Genomic DNA, 21849 nt, shown 5'->3' with positions numbered 1-21849 from the left:
AAGGCAGTACATTAATTAAGTATTTGAAATATCTTAAGCCATTTCTCTTCATTTTAATTCATATAATACAAGAGAAGGAGATTTGATTTATAACTTTTTCTTCATTAGGATGGGTAAGATACTGATTTTGATTTTTTTCCATTTTAGATGTTAATACCAAGTTAATCTTCTTTATAGTAAGGTAAAATGGAAGTGAAGTACTTAAATGAATTATAGAGATTAGCTAGTATAGTTTCTGTTCAGTGAATCAGTTGTATCTGATAATTCATAAGCATTCATTAATATTCCCTAATTTATTTTCTTTTTTTAATATCAGATTTATCAGCACTTCTATTACAGAAGTGAAAATATGTATCTTATTTATTTCTTAGAAAGCTGTCATGATAATACTTTTCTTTAGCACTAGTTTTTGTGTCACCAAAAACATCCCAAATGTTTCAGAGTAGGCTTTTTTGTTCAACCCCTGTATCCCCAAGGAGGGTGATGGCTCATGGTTAGATATTACCATTATCTTATTTTGTCAGTGGTTGAAATCTTTATTTTCTCATGTCAGTGTGTGTGTTTGTGGTTTTCTGTGAATTTTCTTGTGGTTTTTGAGGTGAGTTTTTGTTTGTTTTGTTGGTTTGTGGTTGTAGGGTTATTTTTGTTGAAAAGCTGTGATGTAGCTACATGCATTCCACATGGACAAAAATAAAAAGGATGTGTTATGTTATCACCCAGAGGGAAAAAAAAGGGCACGTTGTCTCTTAATACACATGAATAATTAAGAGCATAAAGTGAATCTGTTTTCTTGTGTTTCAGAAAAGTGTGATGAACCTCTGGTCTCAGCATTGCCACATTCCTCCTTCAGCAGTTCATCATCCATGACAAGCAGCTATGTGCCAGGGTATGCCAAGTTAAACAAGCGAGGAGGTAAGGGACATCCTCAACCTTAATGTTTGGATATTTCAAAAAGTGATGAATTATATTTTTAATGAGAAAATGTGGTTTATGTGGAATACAGTTGCTTACTCTTGTTTGAACAGACTCTTTTTATGAACTGAATTTTCTCTTTCATTGTACGGGAGACTAATTTCACTGCAGGGAGAAGGGCACTACCAGTAATTTATAGCAGCATGGGCCACATGCCTGATGTCAATGGACTCATACAGTACAGCTGCATCATTGACTTCACATAAAAGGGCTTGGGTACCACAAGGTGGCTGGGTCCTGTCTGCATTGGGTACTTGCAAGGTCATGGTTGGAGCAAAAATAAACAGCTTTGATGTGACTTGTTGATGTAACTTGTTCCCACCTCAGCAATGACTGCTGTCATTCAGGCTTTTTTCTATCACCACAGGGACTTTGGCTTATGCATATATATCTGTAATGCAATGAGTATCTGTAATACTTCTCTGTTCGGATGTGACAAAGCTGCCTCAGACTTAGTGGTTGGAAGAACAGGTGCATAAATTCAATGGCCTACCTGGTTTAATGATACTGAGGCACCATCCACTGTCCACAAAGAGTGCTGGTAGCCCTGCCAGCTCTGCCAGTTGTCTGGAGGTCATCATGTGGGAAGGAATGAGATGGGTTTGATGTCAAGACAGGAAGCATAATCTGTAAGTGGGGAAGAATATAGGGTAGGTCCAGGCATAGATATTCCTATGATGTGGCTCAGGTACTACCTGGAGGCTGAAATGGGACCCCAGGCTCAGTGGCAGGGTGGGTGGGTTCTCCACTGGGTAATGCAGTTATGGCCTGTTGGTACTCTCAGAGCCCTGACACTGTTGGTTTACTGGTCTGCAACTTCCCTGCATATTTGTGTTTTACAGCTGTAGAATTCTTGTTTTTTGATCTCTTTATTTCCTTCTTTGTTTATTTTTTGTTTGTTTGGTTTTTTTTATTTTTTCCCCTTTGGTCTCTAAAATCAGCTTTAGCAGGCCCTGGAGTTAGTTTCTTTTAACAACTAGCAATTGACATAGTGAGTTACTTATAGTCCTGCTTCCTCTGATGTGCCTGAATCAATGTGCCGGAATATTGAATACCTCTGCTGTCATCCCATGGTTGAGGTCCTCTACCCTACATTTTATAAAATACCAGTTTATTCTCTGCAGAAAAGGTATGATAGGTACAGAAATAGATCAAAATTGTTATACTGGTAAACCCTAGCCCATGAAATCACTCAGCTAATTTAAATGTTATACAGATCAGGTTATGTTACTGGTTGTTAAAAAATTGCTATTGCAAGAGAGCTAAACAGATGCCAAAGACTAGCTTAGAGAAAATATGACTGATGAGCTCTAGTGCTACAGGCCTGCAGATCTGATGCAAAGTCTGTGGCCAGACAGGAGCATTGGCAATTTCTTTGGTTTAAGGCCTGCAGACCAGTAGATAACATGGTTTATTGCTTCTGAATGAGAATAGATGTTGTTTTATGCTGGTTCCAGGCTTTTATTTCAGTGCTCCATGTATTTTGGTACATGCCTTTTGCAGTTCTCAGGATTTCTGTGGCAGTGTGTTTGGATGCATGTTTTGGTAGGCTGTCAGGTCCCTTCAGTTGTATCTTTAAATATTGATTAGGTGAAAGGAGTGGTGCTTCAATCCTAAAACACTGCTCATCTTTAGGTTGAATTCTTTTGTATGATTATAATCATATCCATTTCCTGTTCTAAGTTTAAAAAAAGGCCACTAAAACCACTTTAATGAAACACAACTTAGCATCAGCTTTGCTGGGAGGCTCTTCCTTTGTTTTTAGATGAGTATTTCTCCTTTTTGTTTACAAGACTACTTATTCTGTTCTAAGTGAAAGGCAGATTGACATTTGGAGTTTAATTTTTTCTTTTAATTATACTTACCTCTCCCTTTCTTAACCTTAAAATCACTAAATGCAGTTTCTTTTAATGATGTTTCTTCACTGATATGCATCAATGTTGTCATTAATCAAACACTGGCTTTATTTCCTCATTGGAAATTTAGTTGCACCCTTTGTTAAATAGCAGTTTCATCTCTTTGTTTAAATAGCAACTTTGCTAGATTGTTATTATCCATCTCTTAGTATCTATGAAGCATAGCACAAATACTTTTCAAAACTGAGGCTCTATGTACATGAACAATATCTTTTTTCCAATCCTAGTGGCGGTAAAAGTACTGCAGAATTCAGGAGTGTTTAACACAGGAACTTGTCTGTCTGTGTTTATGCTTCTGCAAGTGATGGAAAATAGCTCAGTTTTAATACTGAGCTATTTTACAACTTCACAGAATTACAGATATTGCTAATCAAACCAGTAATAAGTGAATCCAATTTTTTTCTCTCCAAGGAGTCATTATCAGCTAATAGATTCCCAAATCAAATGTGCTATTTAAACCACACTATGCTCAAGTCATTAAATGGAAAGAACTCCCCCTCCTCTAGCCCCAGACCCCTTAAATTAAAGAAATGCACATTTGAAAATTCTACTCTCCAACCCAATTATGTTTCTTTCCTGTATTCATGGCACGTCACTCCAGACTGGCAAAACACTTTATTTGAATAGATGGGATATTTTATTCCATTGATTAAGGCACTGATTCCCTGAACAGCCACATCATGTTATTAAGGAGGCTGGAGTTGTCACTGTAGTTGTTGCGGTTAAGTTTCCTGCTATAAACATTGCAATTGGAAGGATGCATGCCAGAAAGAATTTAATATTTTCAGCATTTTTTAGGGGGCTTCAAAAGCAGAAACATCCATGAATTTACTCTAATGTTTGATAACACTTCATTTACAAATCCTGTAACTAGTGATTTAGGCAAATAGAATTAAGTATTTGTGGAATGGCATTGATCTGGAAACTGCTCAGGGTGTATATGTAGCGTGGGTTTCTGTGTCAGTTTGTGAAAATATTTTGCATTTTCCACATCTCTCTACTTGGACCCATGTAAGCCTTCAGCAACTTGTGGGTTAGTATGTATACTTATTTCAAATGAAATACAGATTTGATGGGTAGAAATTTGCTTAGAAACATTAACCTCTCCAAATCAATGTATTTGGTGGTTCTTCTGCATTGCTGCTTGTTCCTGTTCTGAACCTTATTTGTTAAATTTGTTAAACAAGGAGAAGTATCCTGCGTTTTCTTGAGGTGGGGGTGGGGTGGCGGAGATGGGGGTGGAAAAAGTTATTTTTCATTATAGGAAAAAATGCTGATTGTAGAAACAAATATTTAGTGGCCACCTACAGGTCTGTCACTGTCTTGAAAATTTGTGCCTATACATATTAAATTTTCCATGTTCCCATTATTTCCATGTCAGTGAGTAAGAATCTTTGATTTATATAGTCATTACAGCTGTGAATCTGTGTTTCTTTTATCACAAAGAGCCAAAAACCGGGGGGAACACTGCAAGTGTGCATTTCATACCAGCTCTCTCATTCATGGACCCCCAAAGTCTGTCTCATGGGGTCTCCTCCCTCTTCTGCCTTCCTGGGTGCTTTTAGTCATAGCAGCTGGTAAAAGCAACCAAAATACTTTCATTTTATTTTCATGGAAAGAAGTAAGGAAAATGTAGACAAATTTGTTGCTTTTCTTTGTGAGCAACTCTACTACTACTAGATATATTACTACTTATCAACAGATTTAACTAGAGTTAATGCTGGATAAAGCAAGAGCTGCTATTCCCATCAGGCCTGCAAAGACAAGGGGGTAAAGATCCTTTGAAATTCAGCTGTGACAAAATTTCTGTGGAGTGAGAAGGATGCAATGAATTTCATAGTGAATGTAGGTTTGGTTTGTGGTGGCTCCTGAATTATGTTAAAGGCCTATAAGCAAAGACTTGTACTTAAAAATGTAAACAGTACTGAATTAGCAACTGTTCAGACAAAGCTGGATGTAGTCAGTTTCTATAAAATTATCCTTTTGGTAGTAAGATAATGTTTAATTTTAAACAACTAAGTCTTAGTGCTCTACTGTATCATAGTGTTGGCATATTTTTCATTTGAATTTTAAAGTTATCTGCTGTGCTGTTTAGTGCTAGTATAACGAAGGTACAAATTATTTTTGAAATGTCTGTAACTTATGTGAGGGGAAAAAGCACCACAGAAAAGGAGAATGGCTTTCCTTTTTTTTTTTGTGTCTGTCGCTATCACTTTAATCTATATATATGCAAACATTGGGAAATATTTTAATGCTTTAAAATCCTAAAACTTTTTACTTTGGATGGATTTCTTAAGAAAAATAATCTTGAGTTTTCTGTCAATTATTAGCTCTGATTCTCCTCCTGTGTAAACCAAACAATTCCAAGTATGTTAAAGGGTTCAGTGTGCAATTTGGAGAATATGGGGATGTGTTAACTTTGAAAAAAAATTAATTCTACTTTCTAAAATGACTGCTACTGGAGTCAACCCAATTGGCACATAAATATATGCCATTAAGTCATTGACAGATGAAATTTTAACTGGAGTCTAGTTAATAGACTATCTAAAAAGATTACAGGTCCTTCCATATTTGTCATCCCTCTTCTCCCACAAAAGTCTGTATTGCTGCCACCTTAGTAGCTAAAGTGGCAGCAGAGAAAAGGAGAGCTTTCAATAAGTTCATTCTACAGCTTTTTAAAATCCATCCTCACTAAGTTTTTCATATGTGATGTCAAGGTGAAAGGGTCTAACATCTTTTGACCTGCCATCAATAGGATCAATGGACTGCATCACATCATGAGAAGGATTCTTAGCACACGTTTGATATAATGTATTATCAATCTTCCTTTTAATGGTTCCCAAGCTGTTGGACCCTATACTTCTCACCAGTACAAGAATTAATGCTGCCTATCATCCATCTGATACCATTGTAATTCAGGGAAGAAAGTCTACATTATTTCAACGTAATGTAGTGTTATATAATATAATTGGAAGCTGCTTGAAACTGAGTAGAGTCTCAGACCTTCAGAAGTAATCCCAGCAGACAGTGAAAGTATGAAGGTCATAATGAATTTCTGGAAATGTGGAAATTATCTTTTACACAGTGGAATAAAAAAGAGGAAATTTGGTACCCAGGGGTTCTGTTTTAAGTCCAGCATTAGCAGGTAATCTGATGCTACCAATGAAATTGATAACATAAAATGAAAGGAAGTATCTGTAGAGCAGTTGATGTTCAAAAAGCAGTCTTTCTAGCACCACTGTGTAAATTGTATCTAAGCTTTCAGATTACCTTTTAATCAATGCGCTGACCTTGGCCTGTTACCAGAGTTATTAATGTGACTATAAAATAAGCATCAGAAATTTTAAGTGTTGGCATAGGTGTAATTGTGACAGGGGTTTTTTTGGGTTTTTTTTTTTTCTTTCTCAATGGAGTCTTAAATTCTGCCTTCTGTATGGAAGATGCAAGAATTTATCTATAATGGGATATGGCTCTATTTTTCCCCAGATCATTTCCAGTAAGTCAATCAGATCTATGGCAATGGTTCTACTAAAATAAATTTTAAAAAGGCTCTTTTTACCTTCACTTTTAAAGTCTCCAATACTATAATTAACATCACTACTTCTCCAGTTCCTTGTTACTATTATATAATGGAATATGAGATGGATTTTATGTAGTTTTCCTTTTGGGATGGTCAATGTGGAAGGGGCAGTTAGCATCAGCCTGGATTGTGTGAGCAGTCTGGGCTTGTGTCTTCACAGCACTTGCCAGGAGTTTAATTTGGGTATGAATCTTGAAGGAAGGAGGTGCTCCCTCTGAGCTAACATTTGTCCAAATGAACAGTTAGCATGCACACTGTAGATCAACACTTTAAATACTGCAATCTCCTTGTGTTGACAACAACAACAATTTTGGGCTGACTAAGAATACCTGTACACAACACAACTCGTATTTTGACTAAACCCCTCTTAGGAAAAAGTTATGGAGTTGCCAGTGGTTTGGAAGTTTTCACTATCCAGGTTAGAGCATATGTTATCTTTTCTAAGTAGACAAGATCCTGAGACTAATGAACAGAGTAGCATAAGAGAACTGGTAAAATCATGGGAGTAGTATTAACCACTTAGCTTTTGTATGTCTGTAAGAGAGCTCTTGCTGAGCTAAATCACTAAAATATGGTTGCCTTTTAAAAAGTAAATGAACTGCAGTTCTCTTTCTGTAAATATGTGCTTTAGAGAAACACAAGTTTTACAGTCCAATATGTTTGCTAAAACCATCTCATGAACAGTGTAGATCAAGCTAGGTTTTCAGAAGTCAGGACGAATTGATAGCCCTTATTTATTAAATAATTTCTTATCCATTTAAAAATATGGAAAGTTACTTATGGTTGAAAAAGATAAGCCTCTGTCCGTTGACTTATAAACAGACCCCAAAAAGCAGGTTTGTCTGTGCCATAGCATTATTTGTGTTGCACACAGTATAAACAATATTTCTGGAATGCTTTAGAGAGAATACAAGCAACTGAAGTGTTTTATTGGGGGAGGTCTGTGTGGTTTGAGGGTTTTTGATTTTGTTTGTGTTTTTAAACTTTTTTAAAATTCATTTCAAGACATAACTCCTTTAGGAGCACTGTTACCTGTGTAATAATTTTTTTTGTGTAGCATTAACTTCCATCTCTGGGTTTGTTTTTGTTTTTTTCTTTTAAAATTGATAAAAAATTTGGGTTCAGTTCAATTTTTTGCATCAAAAAAAATATAAAATTTTCTCTGTCTTTATCTGCTTCACATCCTACCATGTAATCAGTTTTGTTTATTCTTCACCTTCAAACTAAATAGTTATGCACCCCACTTTGATTTGTAATGCAACCCACAACCCACCTCAGCTCCACAAACATTTATATCCCCCTTTTGAAGGCAACCGTGTTGATGTCAGAAGTTGTTTTCTGTGCTTTAACAATTTGGCCTAATGAAATATTTTTCATAAATACCTATTAGATGTAGAAGGAGTTCTTTAAAAAGACAAATAAAAATATTTGTACTAGCTCATTCCTCTGAAAAAAAACATTAAAACATTCATTGCAAAAGGGTAGTGAATTTTGTGAAGGTGCAGGAAAAAGAAGCATCACAAAGAGGAAAGAAAAGTGACAGTGTATATCCAGGACAGACTCATGCATTGAAAAAATAAGTTTAGAAAGGAAAGACATCAGCCTTTTCCAATCCAAGAAACAAAGTCTGTAGAGAGTGAAGCTCAAGTAATTGCATTAAAAAAAGGCATCATTAGCTTATGTTAATTTACCATAGCCTGATGAATACAGAAAGCATGACCGTTTTTTCCAGTTCATAACTAATTTGTTAATTAAAGTGTTCAGAATATCTAATTGGCTTATTTCATACACATGTAGATGGAGAGGAGGAAAAAAATAACACTGTGCTCTCCAACTTTATACATTTTTTCTTACAGCAATCATTTGCAGAGGCAGCAGTTCCAAGCTCAGCAGGAGACATAAGGCAAATGGGCAGCTTCCTCAGGGAACAGGGATGGGGACAGCAGATCATCCTGACTTTACTGAGCAGCTAGATTTTTTCAGAAAAAAATCAGCTGATCTCATTAATTGTTTCTGATGCTAATGGGCAGCTGGGTTTGGCAGAAAGGTGGCTGTGCTGGTGGCAGAGAGGGGGCAGTCTCTCAGAGAGCCGGTCTGAACCCATATATACAAATACACTTTTCCCATATCCTTAGGGTACCAGTGCTGCTCTGGCTGTTTATCCTCAGAGTAGCCAAATTCTGAGCTTTTGTCATGGTTTGACACTGGCGCAATGCCAGTGCCCCCATGAAGATACCCTCTCCCTGCTAGCTGCTGTGAGATGTGACCAGGAATAAGCAAAGCAGGCTCCTACTTAGGAAAGAAAGAAAACAAAACTTTATTAACTACACGACAACTACAAATAAAAAGGAACACACACACAGGGAAAATGAAAACCTTACAAATACATTTCTTCCTCCCCCCATCAAATTCCCAACACAATACACCTATTCCTCAAATCACCAACTCTCGGTCCAGCACCACCTTTTAGACAATCCTCAGTTCATCAAGAGGAGAGGAGTCCTTCTTGTGCCATGGGCTTCCCCTGGAAACACAGCTGAAGCCTCGTGTGTTTCCGTGTCACTCGTGGCACCGCCCGGAGAACATCTGCCATCGTGACCTCTTCCTTTTCATGTCCAGTGCTCTCACCACTGAACACGGACCAGAGCAGCTTCTAGGGTTGTCTTTTTAAGGATGCTCTGACCCGATCCAAAAAAGGCACAGTCTCTCCTTTGGGACACCTGTCCCCACAATCTCTCCTTTGGGACACCTGTCCCCCCTATATTTTTTTACCCCCTGGGGCCGAGGGGCACCAACACTGAACCCTCTTGGTCTGAGGCATTGCCTCCCCCTAGAATGCAGTCTCTGTATCACAAGGAACATGGTTCTGTCCATGGCTATACAAAAAGAGTCCAGCAAAAGCCACTCTATCGTCTCTTCCCACTAGGATTCTTCTCTACTCTTCCACTATTTCTCACTCGCCCAGACCTCTCTCACACTTGCACATTCCTTCCTCATCTTCCACTCTATCTTCTAGGAGAGGTCAATGATCTGTAAAGTTCTCATTCTCCGAAAAGGGGTTAAAAGCTCCTACAAGCGGCCGGCTGAACCACCCCCCCTCTTCTCCGTCCCAGCCGTGCTGCCGGCACAGGCCCATGTTTATCAAGGCCGGGGGAGAGACCTGAACTCTTTCCCGCCGGAAACCCAAAAGGACCCTCCCAGGGGAGAGCTCTGCTTTTAACCCCGTGTTCTCAGAGGCGTGTCCAATGTCCCAATGGCCAGGTTAAATGCCAATATTAAAGCCTGAATATCCATTGGCCCAAAACACAGCATCCCAAAAAACACATTTCCTGTCAAACCACCACAGCTTTCAACTACTTTGAGAGTTTAATTTGACAGTTTCTCAAACAGCATTGGTACATTAAGTAAATACTTCAGAAATTTCTTTTGGTGTTCTTATTGGCTTCATCTTGAAAACGCAGACCTGATGAGCTCTCCTGCTCTACTTAGAATACTGTTGTCACATCTTTTGTGAAAATCCTTTTCTTTAGGATTTTTCCCTTCTGAGAAGCTGAGGCCTCAGAAACAAAATGTAAACAATGTTTGTCTGCTGCTGTGGAATGCATTGGGTGTGTCTGTGATTGGGCCATCTTGAATGTTTACAATTAATGGCCAACCACAGACCAGATAGCTTGGACTCTCTGTCCGAGCCAGCTGCCTTTGTTATCATTCTTTTCCATTCTATTCTTAGCTAGCCTGCTGAGGAAACCTTTCCTTCTATTTTTCTTTTTAGTATAGTTATAATGTAATATATATATTTCATAAAATAATAAATCAAGCCTTCTGAACATGGAGTCAGCATTCTCGTCTCTTGCCTCATCCAAGAGCCCCTGTGAACACGGTCACATACTGCCATGATTTAAGCCAAACTGGAAATTAAACTTGAAAAAGTGGTTTTGAGGACACCCTATAGCAACCTTCCAGTACCTGAAGGGAGCCTACAAGAAGGGCAGAGAGGGACTCTTTACAAGAGTACATAATGACAGAACAGAGGGGAAATGTCTCTAAACTGAAAGAAAGGATGTTTATATTGTATATTAAGGAAAAATTTGTTACTGTGAAGGTGTTGAGGGAATGGAACAGAATGGGAATGGTTCCCCAGAGAAGTTGCAAATGCCCCATCCCTGGAAGTGTGTAAGGCCAGGCTGGATGGAGCAATGAGCAGTGGAAAGTGTCCCTGAACCTGACAAGAAGCTTGGGAATTCTATGATCTTTAAGATCCCTTCCAATCCAAACTATTCTGTGATTGTATATAGAATTAAACTGATGACTTAATAAAAATGGAGATTTGTCTGAAAAATGCATAAAGGCATATTAGAGTTCAGCTGGATGCCCCTTGAAACCAATGCCTCACAAGGAATTTGTCTACACGAGAGTTGGCATATGGAACAAGCAAATTGGAAAACTTCATGCTCTTCAGACATTGGGGCTACTTTGCTTGCACAGAGCAGTGGGAACATGCAGGATTAAAAAACTCCAAAATCTCAATATAGGAAAACTTGGCCAACCTCTATTGACAGATGAGGTATACTTAAAAGCAGCAGAGACTGAGAGTTTAGATATCCTAGACTTGGTTTTTTCTACAGATACTTCAGACTTATATGCAGAGCTGTGTAAGTACAGAGCTCTGGAATTAAGGCAAAGATGTGTAGTGAGTGTACAGAGGATGCACTGTCAGCTTTTCCCAAGGTCAGTGTCTCCTGCCAGATGCTATGAGTGTTTCACCCTCTCCTGCACACAAAACACAGGTTTGCCTTACACAGATGGGTGTAGTGCAACTGATAGATTGCTGCTCTGAGCATTTGAGCCAGAGCATTGCCTTTCCCAAATAAGTCATAAACAAGCATAAGTGCTGGTAGAAATGGGAGCTATTTGGCTACCATTATAACCTCCCACTACAGTTATATGCTGAAAGAGAGAAAAGAAATAATGTGATAAAATGAGGCTATTTGTTGCAGATGGGAGAGTGCAGCTATTATTCATGTTTCAGCTTTCACAATGAGATTATTCACAAGAAAATCTGAGCTACACAGTTAGAGACGGAACATTAATACTTGTTTTTCTGTATATAAGTTACTACATAAGTCACAAAAAATATCTCTGGATCTGGAAGAGTCTGGCTTAGCATCCAGTCTCATGACATAGAGCTGCTGGTGGTTTCTCTTTGTTTTTTCTCACTTATATTTGTGCCAGCATAACTAAATAATTTCTTAATTACACCAACATTTAGTTGATATAATTGTAGTGTTATAGTCACCTGACAATCACAAGATCAACTAGGTTTCAGAAGTTGTTTGATGTCATCAAGTCCAACCTATGACCCAGGACTACCTTGTCAACTAGAACATGGCACTAGTTGCCACACCCAGTCTTAAACACCACATAGACATAGATCTAGCTATAGATTAAATAAAATTATACTTTCTGTGTTGTTCTCTGCATGAAGATTTGTTGTGCTGGAGTTCAGCTAAGGACCCAAGCAATGCTCAGAAAAAAATGTGAATCACAATTTATCACTTTCCTCCTGCTATCTGCACTGGCTTTTGTCTTCTGAAATAATCCATTTTTGGCTCTGGTTTATAGCTCACATAGGAAAATATTGTTCTATATTGAACATCTTTGGGAGTTTGTCAGCCAGCTAAGAAACAAATGAATATCATCAATGAACTAATTTCTTTCAGAGGCCTAAACTTTTCTGACTGCTTCTAGGACAGATTTTTATTTCTTTTAGGACAGACTTATGTTCTTTATTACAAAATTCATTTTAATGGTCAATTTTCCAAGTGACTCAATGTTAGATAAATTGTCTCTGCTGTGAATCATGGGTCTGCATAATGTGATAAGCAATGGGGAAAAAGAATTAAAAGCTAGCTTGCTTGAAATCTGCTTTTTGAGAAGTTGTCTTTTAGATGTCTTTGCTTTTCAGTATTGACTACCATCAAATTTAGCATTCCTGCTGGGCTTTTAGAAACTCAACTCCCATTAGCGAGCTAATTTTGCTTTAGTTAAGAAAGTTGTCAGAAATTATTTGATTTTTGTAAGGATCAAAGGGTCCTCTGGTATTTAAAAACAGGCACTTGATCATGCCTATAATAACATAATATTTCTAGATCAGGAATAAGCTATCTTATAGGTATCCCTGTCTTCCTTGTTTTTGCTAGTATAGACTGGATGATATTATGATGACTCAATTTTGAAGGAATTATAGGAATTGAGGAATGTAAAAAGATACATTCCTACATTGGGGAATGTAAAAAGATAAGTAAACAGAATTATTACTTAGTGAAACAAGAGAGTGTGCTTTGGCTGAGATGGAGAGCTTGGATATTGCACAGTGCTGTACTGAGATGACTTCAGCTGACATTCTGCAGAATGTGGAACATGTTAGAAACTGGATTTTTCCTTTAATAAACAAGCAGAAATGTTTAATATATATAGTGGGAAATGGTACTTGAACTAGTTGGCTTTCCTCAGTTTCAAGAAGTTGTCTCTTTTCTATGGTAGAGAATAAAATTCCCAACAAAAGTCAGTGCGGGAATATTTGATTTGCTGACTGTCGAAGCTGGTCAGCAACATCCCCCATAACAAATTTTGAATACATTGAGGTGATTGTTTCTTATACATATTAGTTTCCAGGTGTGATTTTTTTTTCCAAGGAGAGGGAGATGTTCTTTCTTTTATAATTGTGATTAACTAGTTTCTAAATTGGGCTAAAGTGGTGCTCAGCTATCAAAAAGAAAAAGTTGAATGCTAAGTTTAAAAAATATAAGGTTTTGAGAGATCAGAGAAGCTGTTAATTACAAGTCTAATTATTATGAGCAACCTCTGAAAGTTGCTTTAATAAACTTCTAGTTTCTAGGCAAAACCAAATTCTGTATATTATGCATGGAATATATGATGTGAAGCACAGTGGTGATATGCTTTAGCTTTTTCCTTACCTTGAAACAGCAAATAATGTGTAATTCAGCCAAGGCAGTAACCAACACATTGACCAGCAATGGCTGTTCAGTGAGCCATGTCCAAAAGCATCTGGAAAGAAGTTCTATACCTGGAGATCAAAGCAGAGACACCAAAAACTGGGTAGCTATTGGCAAAAATTATTTTTCAACATTTCGTTTCTCAGGTTTCCACTAGATTTTAATTAAGGAATGGTGTTGAGCCATTCCCAAGGAATGTCTTTTCTGCAGTTTGAGCAAAGGCTGGAGCACCTTGCTTATAAATAGGTGGTTAAGGGCACCCTTTGAGAAAAAGCTGCTAGTTTACCAGCTCATTGGGTGTGATATGGCAATTCCTGTGCTCTTAGCTTGCTCCCTTACAGCTGGTCCCTCCATGAGGCTGGAGTCACAATGACAGGGTTTGCTGGGGAAATCTACAGGCTTATCCAATTTTATGGATGATTGCAACACTTTCAGCCTCTCAGACTCATCTACAAAGGCAAGGAAGTTTAAAAGAACAGGGGAAGTTGATGGCAAATAAGAAAAAAGGCAGGAGAGACCTCAAAATAAATTGATTTAACCTATTGGCATAGGTCCAGAGCTTATTGAAAAAAAAGAATTTGGATTATGAAGTAAAAATTACAAACAAATTCCTAAGATAGCAGAGATAAGAAAACAACATAAAATAATGCTTTGGTTTGACAAGAATATTGGGTGTTATCAGAATCATTAAGCCATATAATTTCTCGTCACCTGAAAAGAGCTGTCCCCTTTTCTCACCATCTTCTGTTCCCTGAAAAGAGAAGTTTTTCTCATTTTAAGGCCTTTGTCAATGACAAGCTTTTTTTTCTTGTTTAGAAGGTTGCCATGTTTTTAGCTAGTGCATAACAGCAAAAATAGATTTGTCTCCATAGTCTAACATGCCTCATGAAACACAGCTGAATGCTTAGCTATAAAAGTGCTTACAAGTGTTTCAGAGAGTTACCATATATCACATTACAGGCAGGTAAATTGAAGGCTGTAATCATGGCTTTTATCTTGCAAATTTGCCCTAAGAACTTTAAAGAGGTCTAAACATTACAGCTAAGAAACAGGATGCTTCTGATCAGAGTAACAGAAAGCATTCTGAGATTTCAGCCTTCTGTCAAGGTCCTAGAATGTATATACAGAAATTAATTTAATTATGTACTTTATTATCTATAACAGTTTAAAATTGAGTGGTTTATTTCCAAAATTTTCAATTAAATATAGGCATTATTTTTTCATAACATTGGGAGCTCGTTCTTAGTATTTTTCAGAAAGCCTTTGCCCAGCAGAGGTGGTATACTGCTTCCTCCTTGTGTATCAGAAAAATGCTGTTAATTCTATCTTATAATACAGAAATCTAAAAAACCCATAATAGTGTCCTAAAAGATGCTGAGAGCATAATTTAAAATATAATGCTTATACTGGAGATATGGAAAATAACTGGAAATATAATATAGGCTGCTTTTATGGATGATTTTAAACTACCAACAGTACCAACCAAAGAAAATATTTTCAAATGCATTGAATGTGGAGTCTATAAAAGACTTGATTCAAACAATTATGCCTAGATTTAGTTTTGATATTGATTAATAGTAGTAGTATTAGTAAATATTGACAGAGTTTTAAATAATTAGTATATGCAACTTTCTGACAAAATTATATTTAAAATATCCTCCCACTTTCTACTCCACACAAAAGAAAACTAAAGATTTTAAAGATGAAAAATTTTTTAAGTGTTCTGGCAAATTGAATAGGAATGAGCTAAACTTTAGAGGTTTATATGAAATTGGAAAGAGGAGAAAAGATAGATTTGTAAATGTATATTAGAAAACTGAGCCCCTAAATTTCATTAATTTTCCAGGCAAGTGTAGAACAGAAATCCCACTGTGTTCTCAATGTTAATGGAGACAGTGTCAGTCTTTTTTCCTTAGAATTTACATGGAAAACATCAGGTAGGAGTAACATGCATTCAGGTCTGCTCAAACAAAGCTACATTGATATGCAGTGGCTACAGAGCTAATTGAGAAAACTGCTCTCAACAAATTAGGACACTCTTTAAAGTGTAGCTGTCACAGCACTGTCTGCTTCAAATTGAAAGGATATGTTGCACTGCAGATAGTGCTAGTGAAGGAAGATTATGTAAAAAACAGGATCATTTGTGTTTGTTCCTAAAGGGACCCTCAGGCCAGAGAGTTCATAAATGTCTTTCTTGGATTTTATTAAGCTAATGTACCATGTCTGCATTTGATTTCTTTTTATTCCCAGAGGGTTTATATTGTTCTTTTTAACTATGTTTGCTTGAAAGTATATAATGTGCTTCGACAATATAGAGTTGAGCATCTGAGCATCAAATTTCCTTTGCCAGATAGATAAAGCTGTAAAATGAAGTTCACCATTTTATCTAAGAATTCCTTTGAGAGAGCTCACACCAAATGAAAGAAGTAAACTCCAAATGATAAAGCTAACCTTTTATAACAATTATCTCCCTACAAAAAGAAGGATTTTTTCATGAACTTTTTTTGGTCTTTGTTGGTGATTTGACACAGTCAATTAAAACCCCCGGAACTGCCCAGTAATTCAGTTTAATAGCAAAATAAAGTTTGGATATGGGTGGGGATGGGAAAGGTGTATAAAGACACTTGTGCTTTTTAGATATAAAATGCAAAATCCCTTCTCTGGATGAGGAGCTCAAGGACTTCCACTTTCTCACAAAGCTTGTCCACATGGAAAGGATTCTTTCACAAGTGAGAAGATTTTAGCAGCTTGTTTGCATTTGATGCTGGGTGGTAGTTGAACTTCACCAAAAAGGACATGTTTAATCTATTGCAATACTGGTACCTTCTGGGTCACAGCCATTTCCATGACCTCAAATTACATCAACAGTTATTCATGGCTAATGGAAAGTGACATCACATCATAAAGGTACAGATCACCAAGAAACTTTTTAAAAGGTTGTAACACATTAAAAAGCTGATGGCTGTGGCAGAAGCATTGTTAAGTTTGTGACAGTGTGCAGTGATCACCAGCCTGATTAAAAACCGTTTAATAAAAATTGTTGTGTTTTTGGAATTCTGGAATGTACATGGAGATTTTGCAGATGCTCAATTCCTGAGGCTTGTCACTTCAGAAACTCAGCTTTAGTGTTGAAGAAACTTGTCACTGCAGATTTGGCATGATAGAGTGCAACACAATATGTTCTGACTTGCATGTAATCCTTCAGCAGATGAGTGTAGCTCCAGGGATGTTGACATGGCACAAGCTACTGTTTTAGATCATTTTCCATGGTGTGTGACAATGCTAGCCTTAAACATGAATTTGTCAGGCAAAGTTGTACAAAGCAGGAGAAAACTGGTGGCAACTAAAACTGTTTCAGTTACTCTGGATTCAAGGATATTTATAATGAGAGCTAGGAATGTTAAAATGTAGCCTGGATCCAAGCATGCATTGTGCCAGGAGAGATGTAACTGAGAACTTGAAGTCTGTAAATAAAGATGGGTAGAAACCTTAGACCCTGAGGAATATTGTGTCCAGAATACTTCACATTGTTTTGCTGATTAAGAATCAAGTATGATTCTTCTTCTGGATCTTTGATGAAGACTATTAAATCACAGTTATCTTGGCTTTCAGATTTTTAACCAAGTTTGTAAACCCCACACTTGATCTTGCGTGTTGCTGATCTCATTGTCTGGTTCCACAAGATGCACTTGTGTCTCCTCCAAGGTCATTGTGCAGGTACTGACACTACTCAATACAATGAGCTGTAAGCACAATACTCAGAATTTTAGACCTTGTAGCAGAATATTGATAAAGATAGCAAGACTGTGTTCCATCTGTTATAGGGCAAGCTGAACCAGCTCTTATTTTTGTATTTTTGTACTTATGCAAGAAATGACAGCCAAAGGAATATGACATATTTTCTAGTCCCATTTGGGACATGATGGGACATTTTCTAGTCCCATCACTGACTTCCTTGTTTAACTATTGGTAAATGTTTTGTGATAAACTTTGCTTTTAACACACTAGAATTTTTTTTCTTTAAATCCATAACTTCCTTTACAGGACAAGAGTTGGAAAGCCAATTTTCTGATTTTCTGCTCTTTTTGTGCTCATTTCTACTTCTTTTTTAGAATGTATTAAAGAAATTCACTGTATGTTTCTCAGTCTCCAGGAGCTCATGGGGGTTTTTGTGTATTTTTGGGGATTTTAAGGGCAACCCTATTACTACTTAAAAGTACCTATTCAGAAAAAAAAGTGAAGATTGTTTACCATGAGATCAGGCAGGAAAATATGAAAATTTAAGAAGTCCAAGTGGCAATAAGATTTCCCAACATGAAAAATTAAAAAAAAAAATATATATATAAAGTGATAGAATGACTAAGCAGAGGTCAATCTCATATGGAAAATCAATGTATTATCCTGATGTAGATAATAGTTACTAATGATGATTATGCAATACAGAGAAATTTTTCTAAAGGTAAAATAAAAAAAGCAAGTTTGCAAAATCACAACAATTTATTACTGAGTTGTTTTCTAGAGCAGAATTATTACCTAGCTTTGCAAATTTAGCAACAGAATTTCAGGAAAGATTCAAGCCCCTGTAAATTAGAGGTTTTTATTTAAGGAGAATAGGAAAGATTTAAGAAGAATAGGAAAGTAGGGCCCTGCCTTTATGATCTTAATAATGTTAAATACCTTAGCCTGTGTAAGACAGTTGGATCGTACGATATTTCCTCATCTCATCTCTTTTCTAGGCTGAACAAGGCCTGGTCATTCAGTGTCTTCTCACAGGATGAATACTCCAGTTCCCTCCCTTTTTGATCTCCTCAATTGAGTTTAGGGTAGCACAGGAAAATTTTGACTCCCACTTGAATGGGAAAGTGGTGTCTGGGGTTGGAAAACAAAAGCTGCAAAAATAGGAGACATCAGGAGGAGAAAAACAGAGCAAAGAGATAACTCTTGAGTGATGCACACAAATACACCCAGACTGGGAAAGTAGAGCTGTGCCTGTCATTGAGACATTATGTGTCAGGGTCCAAGGAGAAGCCGGTGAGGAGCAAAATTTTGGCAGGAATGTATTACAATCCACAAAATTAGAATGAGAAAGTGGGTGCCATATTCTTTGAACAAATTAAGAACAGTTCCAGGTTGGGTACCTTCATTCTCATGCAAAACTTTCATCTCTGACACCTGCTGGAAGGGAGGCCCAGTGGGATGCAGCACACACAGTTTTCTGGAGTGTGTCAGGAATAACTTCATGATATATTATACGTTTTGATAGATCAAATTAATATATGTTACAGACATACATTTTTTACTGGAGTAGCATTTGTTTACAAATTTGCTTTGTAAAATCTATGGCAAATAAAACTTCTGTTCTCCAAATGACACTTTGCTTCTAGTAATAAGAAAAAATAAATTCATTGTAGTGATAAAAATAAAAGAGAAAACTAGTTGTAGTGTCTTCATAAGTATTGACTAAATCTTGACTCTAATTTTTTTGATGCTTAATTAGCATTGCCAAATCAGGAGCTAAACATTGGGATAAGATACTTTTAAACCCACAATTAATAGCACATATTTTTTTCCTTTCATTCTTTTCAAAAAACCTGTATTTAAATCTATATTCTAACCATAATAGAGAGAATTATCATATCTTGCTTTCTCTTCTTAAACCATATGGTTTTGCCTGTTTAACATTTTTATAGCACAATAATCATAGGATTCAATTTTTACAGAAGTAATGATTTACCTACTTTAGTGCTTAGAAGCTCTTACTGCATACTTATTTCCTGGGCTTCTGCCATAAGGAAAATCCCTCTGTCTTCAGTAGGAATCATATCCATGTAACTGGAAGCAGAGAAACACTAACTGTCTGTGATAAGTGGCTTTCTTCAATATTAAAGTGAATCAGGAGAGCATGAAAAAACTTTCTTACAGTTGCATGGACGTTCCTGGACAATCTAGTTTAAGCTGTAGTACTCTTTCCTTGTCCAGGCTCAGCAGATGGAAATTTTCTTGAAGACTGTTAGGAAGACTTGCTTGTTTCAGGAAAAATATGAGCTTTGTTCAAGAAGAAAATGATGTAACTTCTGTAAGGTCAGAGCAGCAAGCTCCGTGGGGATGGAACCCTGGGTGGTGCATTTATGGTAAAGTAGGAGAAATTACTAACTTTAGCAATACAGTATTCCTCAGAAAGTTTTAGAGTGCTGTTTATTTTCTCAGTCATCTTTGTGAGGCGAATGATGTGTTACAGCAGCTTACATGCACACAAACTAAAGTTATTTTTATCCTCAGTTAGGTCTTTTCTTGCCTGGGTATTGCTTCTGCCAAGTTAGATAGTTTCTGTCTTGAATACTGTTTTTGTAGCTGTGGCTGTTTCTTAATCTGTCAACTGCTGCTTGGTACCAACAGAAATTACTTAGGTCCAATCTGCAGTCTAGCTGTTTGAGGTGGTGGGATTTTTGTCCTTTTATTGGGGGAGTGGGTACATTCAGTTAGTCCAAACATGCAAAAGTTCCTTTTTCTTCTCAGCAGTGTTGAGTCTTGATGGACAGTGTTAAAAAAACCGCATTCAGAACAAGCATTTTAATCTGTAGCCTGAAGAGCTTAAATGAAGAGTGTGGAAGCTGCAGAGAGATTAATTTCTGCCTAGGGAGCCACATCTTCCTAAGAGTGTTAGAGGGATAAAGGAGGCAGGGGGAGAAGTGGGAATGTTCAGGGACACCTGAAGTTAAATCCTGCTTTGAATCCCCCCCCCAGACTATGTATGTTGAACCCTCCTACTGTAAAGCCAACATTTCCATATTCTCGTCCCTTCTGTGGGTTAAAATTTAAAAAAGAAGGGTTGCAGTGTGCATTTGGGGCTCTTAATTTATTATAGTGTAATTTTTAAAATGCTCTGCTGAATGAACTTTGAGTTCTCATTAATTTATATTGAATAAAAATCCTAGCAGAATTTCTTACCCTGATTAGTGTCTAAAATGTATCAGATTAGTTAATCCCATGAGAGTAAATTAACATTTGATGCCACTGATAAGAGCACTGATACTTTTATTAGTGTTATAAATTTTTTGCTGACTTTTTTTCCCCCTCATATAGTCTCACATGATTATAATGATTTTTGTATACAGTGCTATGTTTTGGCTTCAAGGAGTATAAACTCATTAGGGAATCCTCATTGTTTATTAGTAGTTTACCATAGACTTCAGGCAAATTGCTGCCCTAAAAAGTTGAATTCTACTGTAGTATAGTTCTATCTCAAAATGAGCATATTATTTTGCAAATTAAAATAAAGAAGAAAATTGTTCCTCTGATGTTGTTGCAACTCTGCATATGATATCAATAAATGTTTTGCTATTAGCAAAATAAAAGGCATAATATGAGCTTTCATCACCAAAATGGATGCAGTACAGAGTAATTTTTAAAAATAGAATATATTTTCTTAATGAAGAGAAAGGATAAGGATTTCGGGTACTCCTTGCAATAGATGCATCAAACAAAAATATAATTATCTTCTAACTTTGCTAAAACAGAAAATGCCACAAATGCCTTGAATCATCTGTATATTGGATTTCAAAAGTCATCTCTCAATATTTCACCATTCTGTGCTCCTGCTTACTGAAAGAATGGCAGAATTAAATGCATGTACTAGGACAGATTGAGCAGTGGTAGCTTATATTCATGCATGGCACTGGTGCTATCAGAGCTCCTGTGGTATCTTGAGCAAGGTATGATTTGCTGAAGCACTTGGAAACAGTGTCTAAGCAATGAGGCAGATAAGGATGAGTCCTGTCCTTTGCTCAGGATTGGGTCAATACCACATTGACACAAATAAGAGAATAGTATATCTCCCTCTAACTGTTAATTTTCTAGGAAATTTGCACATGGAAAATGCTCACAAAACTATTTCTGGCTATTCAGAAAATTTCAGTTGCAATGGCTGATTTAACTTTTTGCTTTCAATAATTTTGTTCCTCTTTATGAAAATTCATTAGCTTCACTTATAACTTTTTGTGGAAAATTATCAAAATGCACAGTGATTTTGCCACTCAAGAAGGAAAGAATATTTCAGACTGCTTTATTGACAACTTTGATCTTTGAGAAATCACCACCATTTGGGTTGAGACCAGCTTCTCATAAATTCCTGTAAAATGGGAATTCAGGTTTGAAATTTTGAGCAGATGGAAAAGTGTATAGAGGAAAATCAGGTTTAGCCTGGATAGGAAACACTAGGGAAGAGTCTTCAGCCTGAATATATTCCTGAATGGATTTTTTCTTGCCAATCTCAGAAGAAGAACCTTATAAAAACCAGCAAACTAAAAATCCCAAGCCACACCAACAGCGCTACAAAAAACAAACTGGTATAAATGTAAAAATAACA

At 36.8% G+C, this 21849-nt stretch overlaps 1 protein-coding gene across 1 annotated transcript in view; it reads left to right on the top strand.

Annotated features, from left to right (window-relative positions):
- Positions 1-21849, top strand: part of CNTNAP2 (contactin associated protein 2) — a 1031572-nt gene that overhangs the window by 313742 nt on the left and 695981 nt on the right. Inside the window, exon 2 of the mRNA XM_071429755.1 lies at positions 802-912. Coding sequence (XP_071285856.1) covers positions 802-912 — 111 coding nt within the window. The remainder of the gene's footprint in view (positions 1-801; positions 913-21849) is intronic.

This window comes from Agelaius tricolor, unplaced genomic scaffold, assembly GCF_023055355.1.
Source record: "Agelaius tricolor isolate 1412-34295 unplaced genomic scaffold, bAgeTri1.0.p SCAF_6, whole genome shotgun sequence".
Taxonomy (NCBI): Eukaryota; Metazoa; Chordata; class Aves; order Passeriformes; family Icteridae; genus Agelaius; species Agelaius tricolor.
The sequence above is the reverse complement of the archived record's forward strand: the minus strand, read 5'-3'. Positions and strand labels throughout refer to the sequence as shown.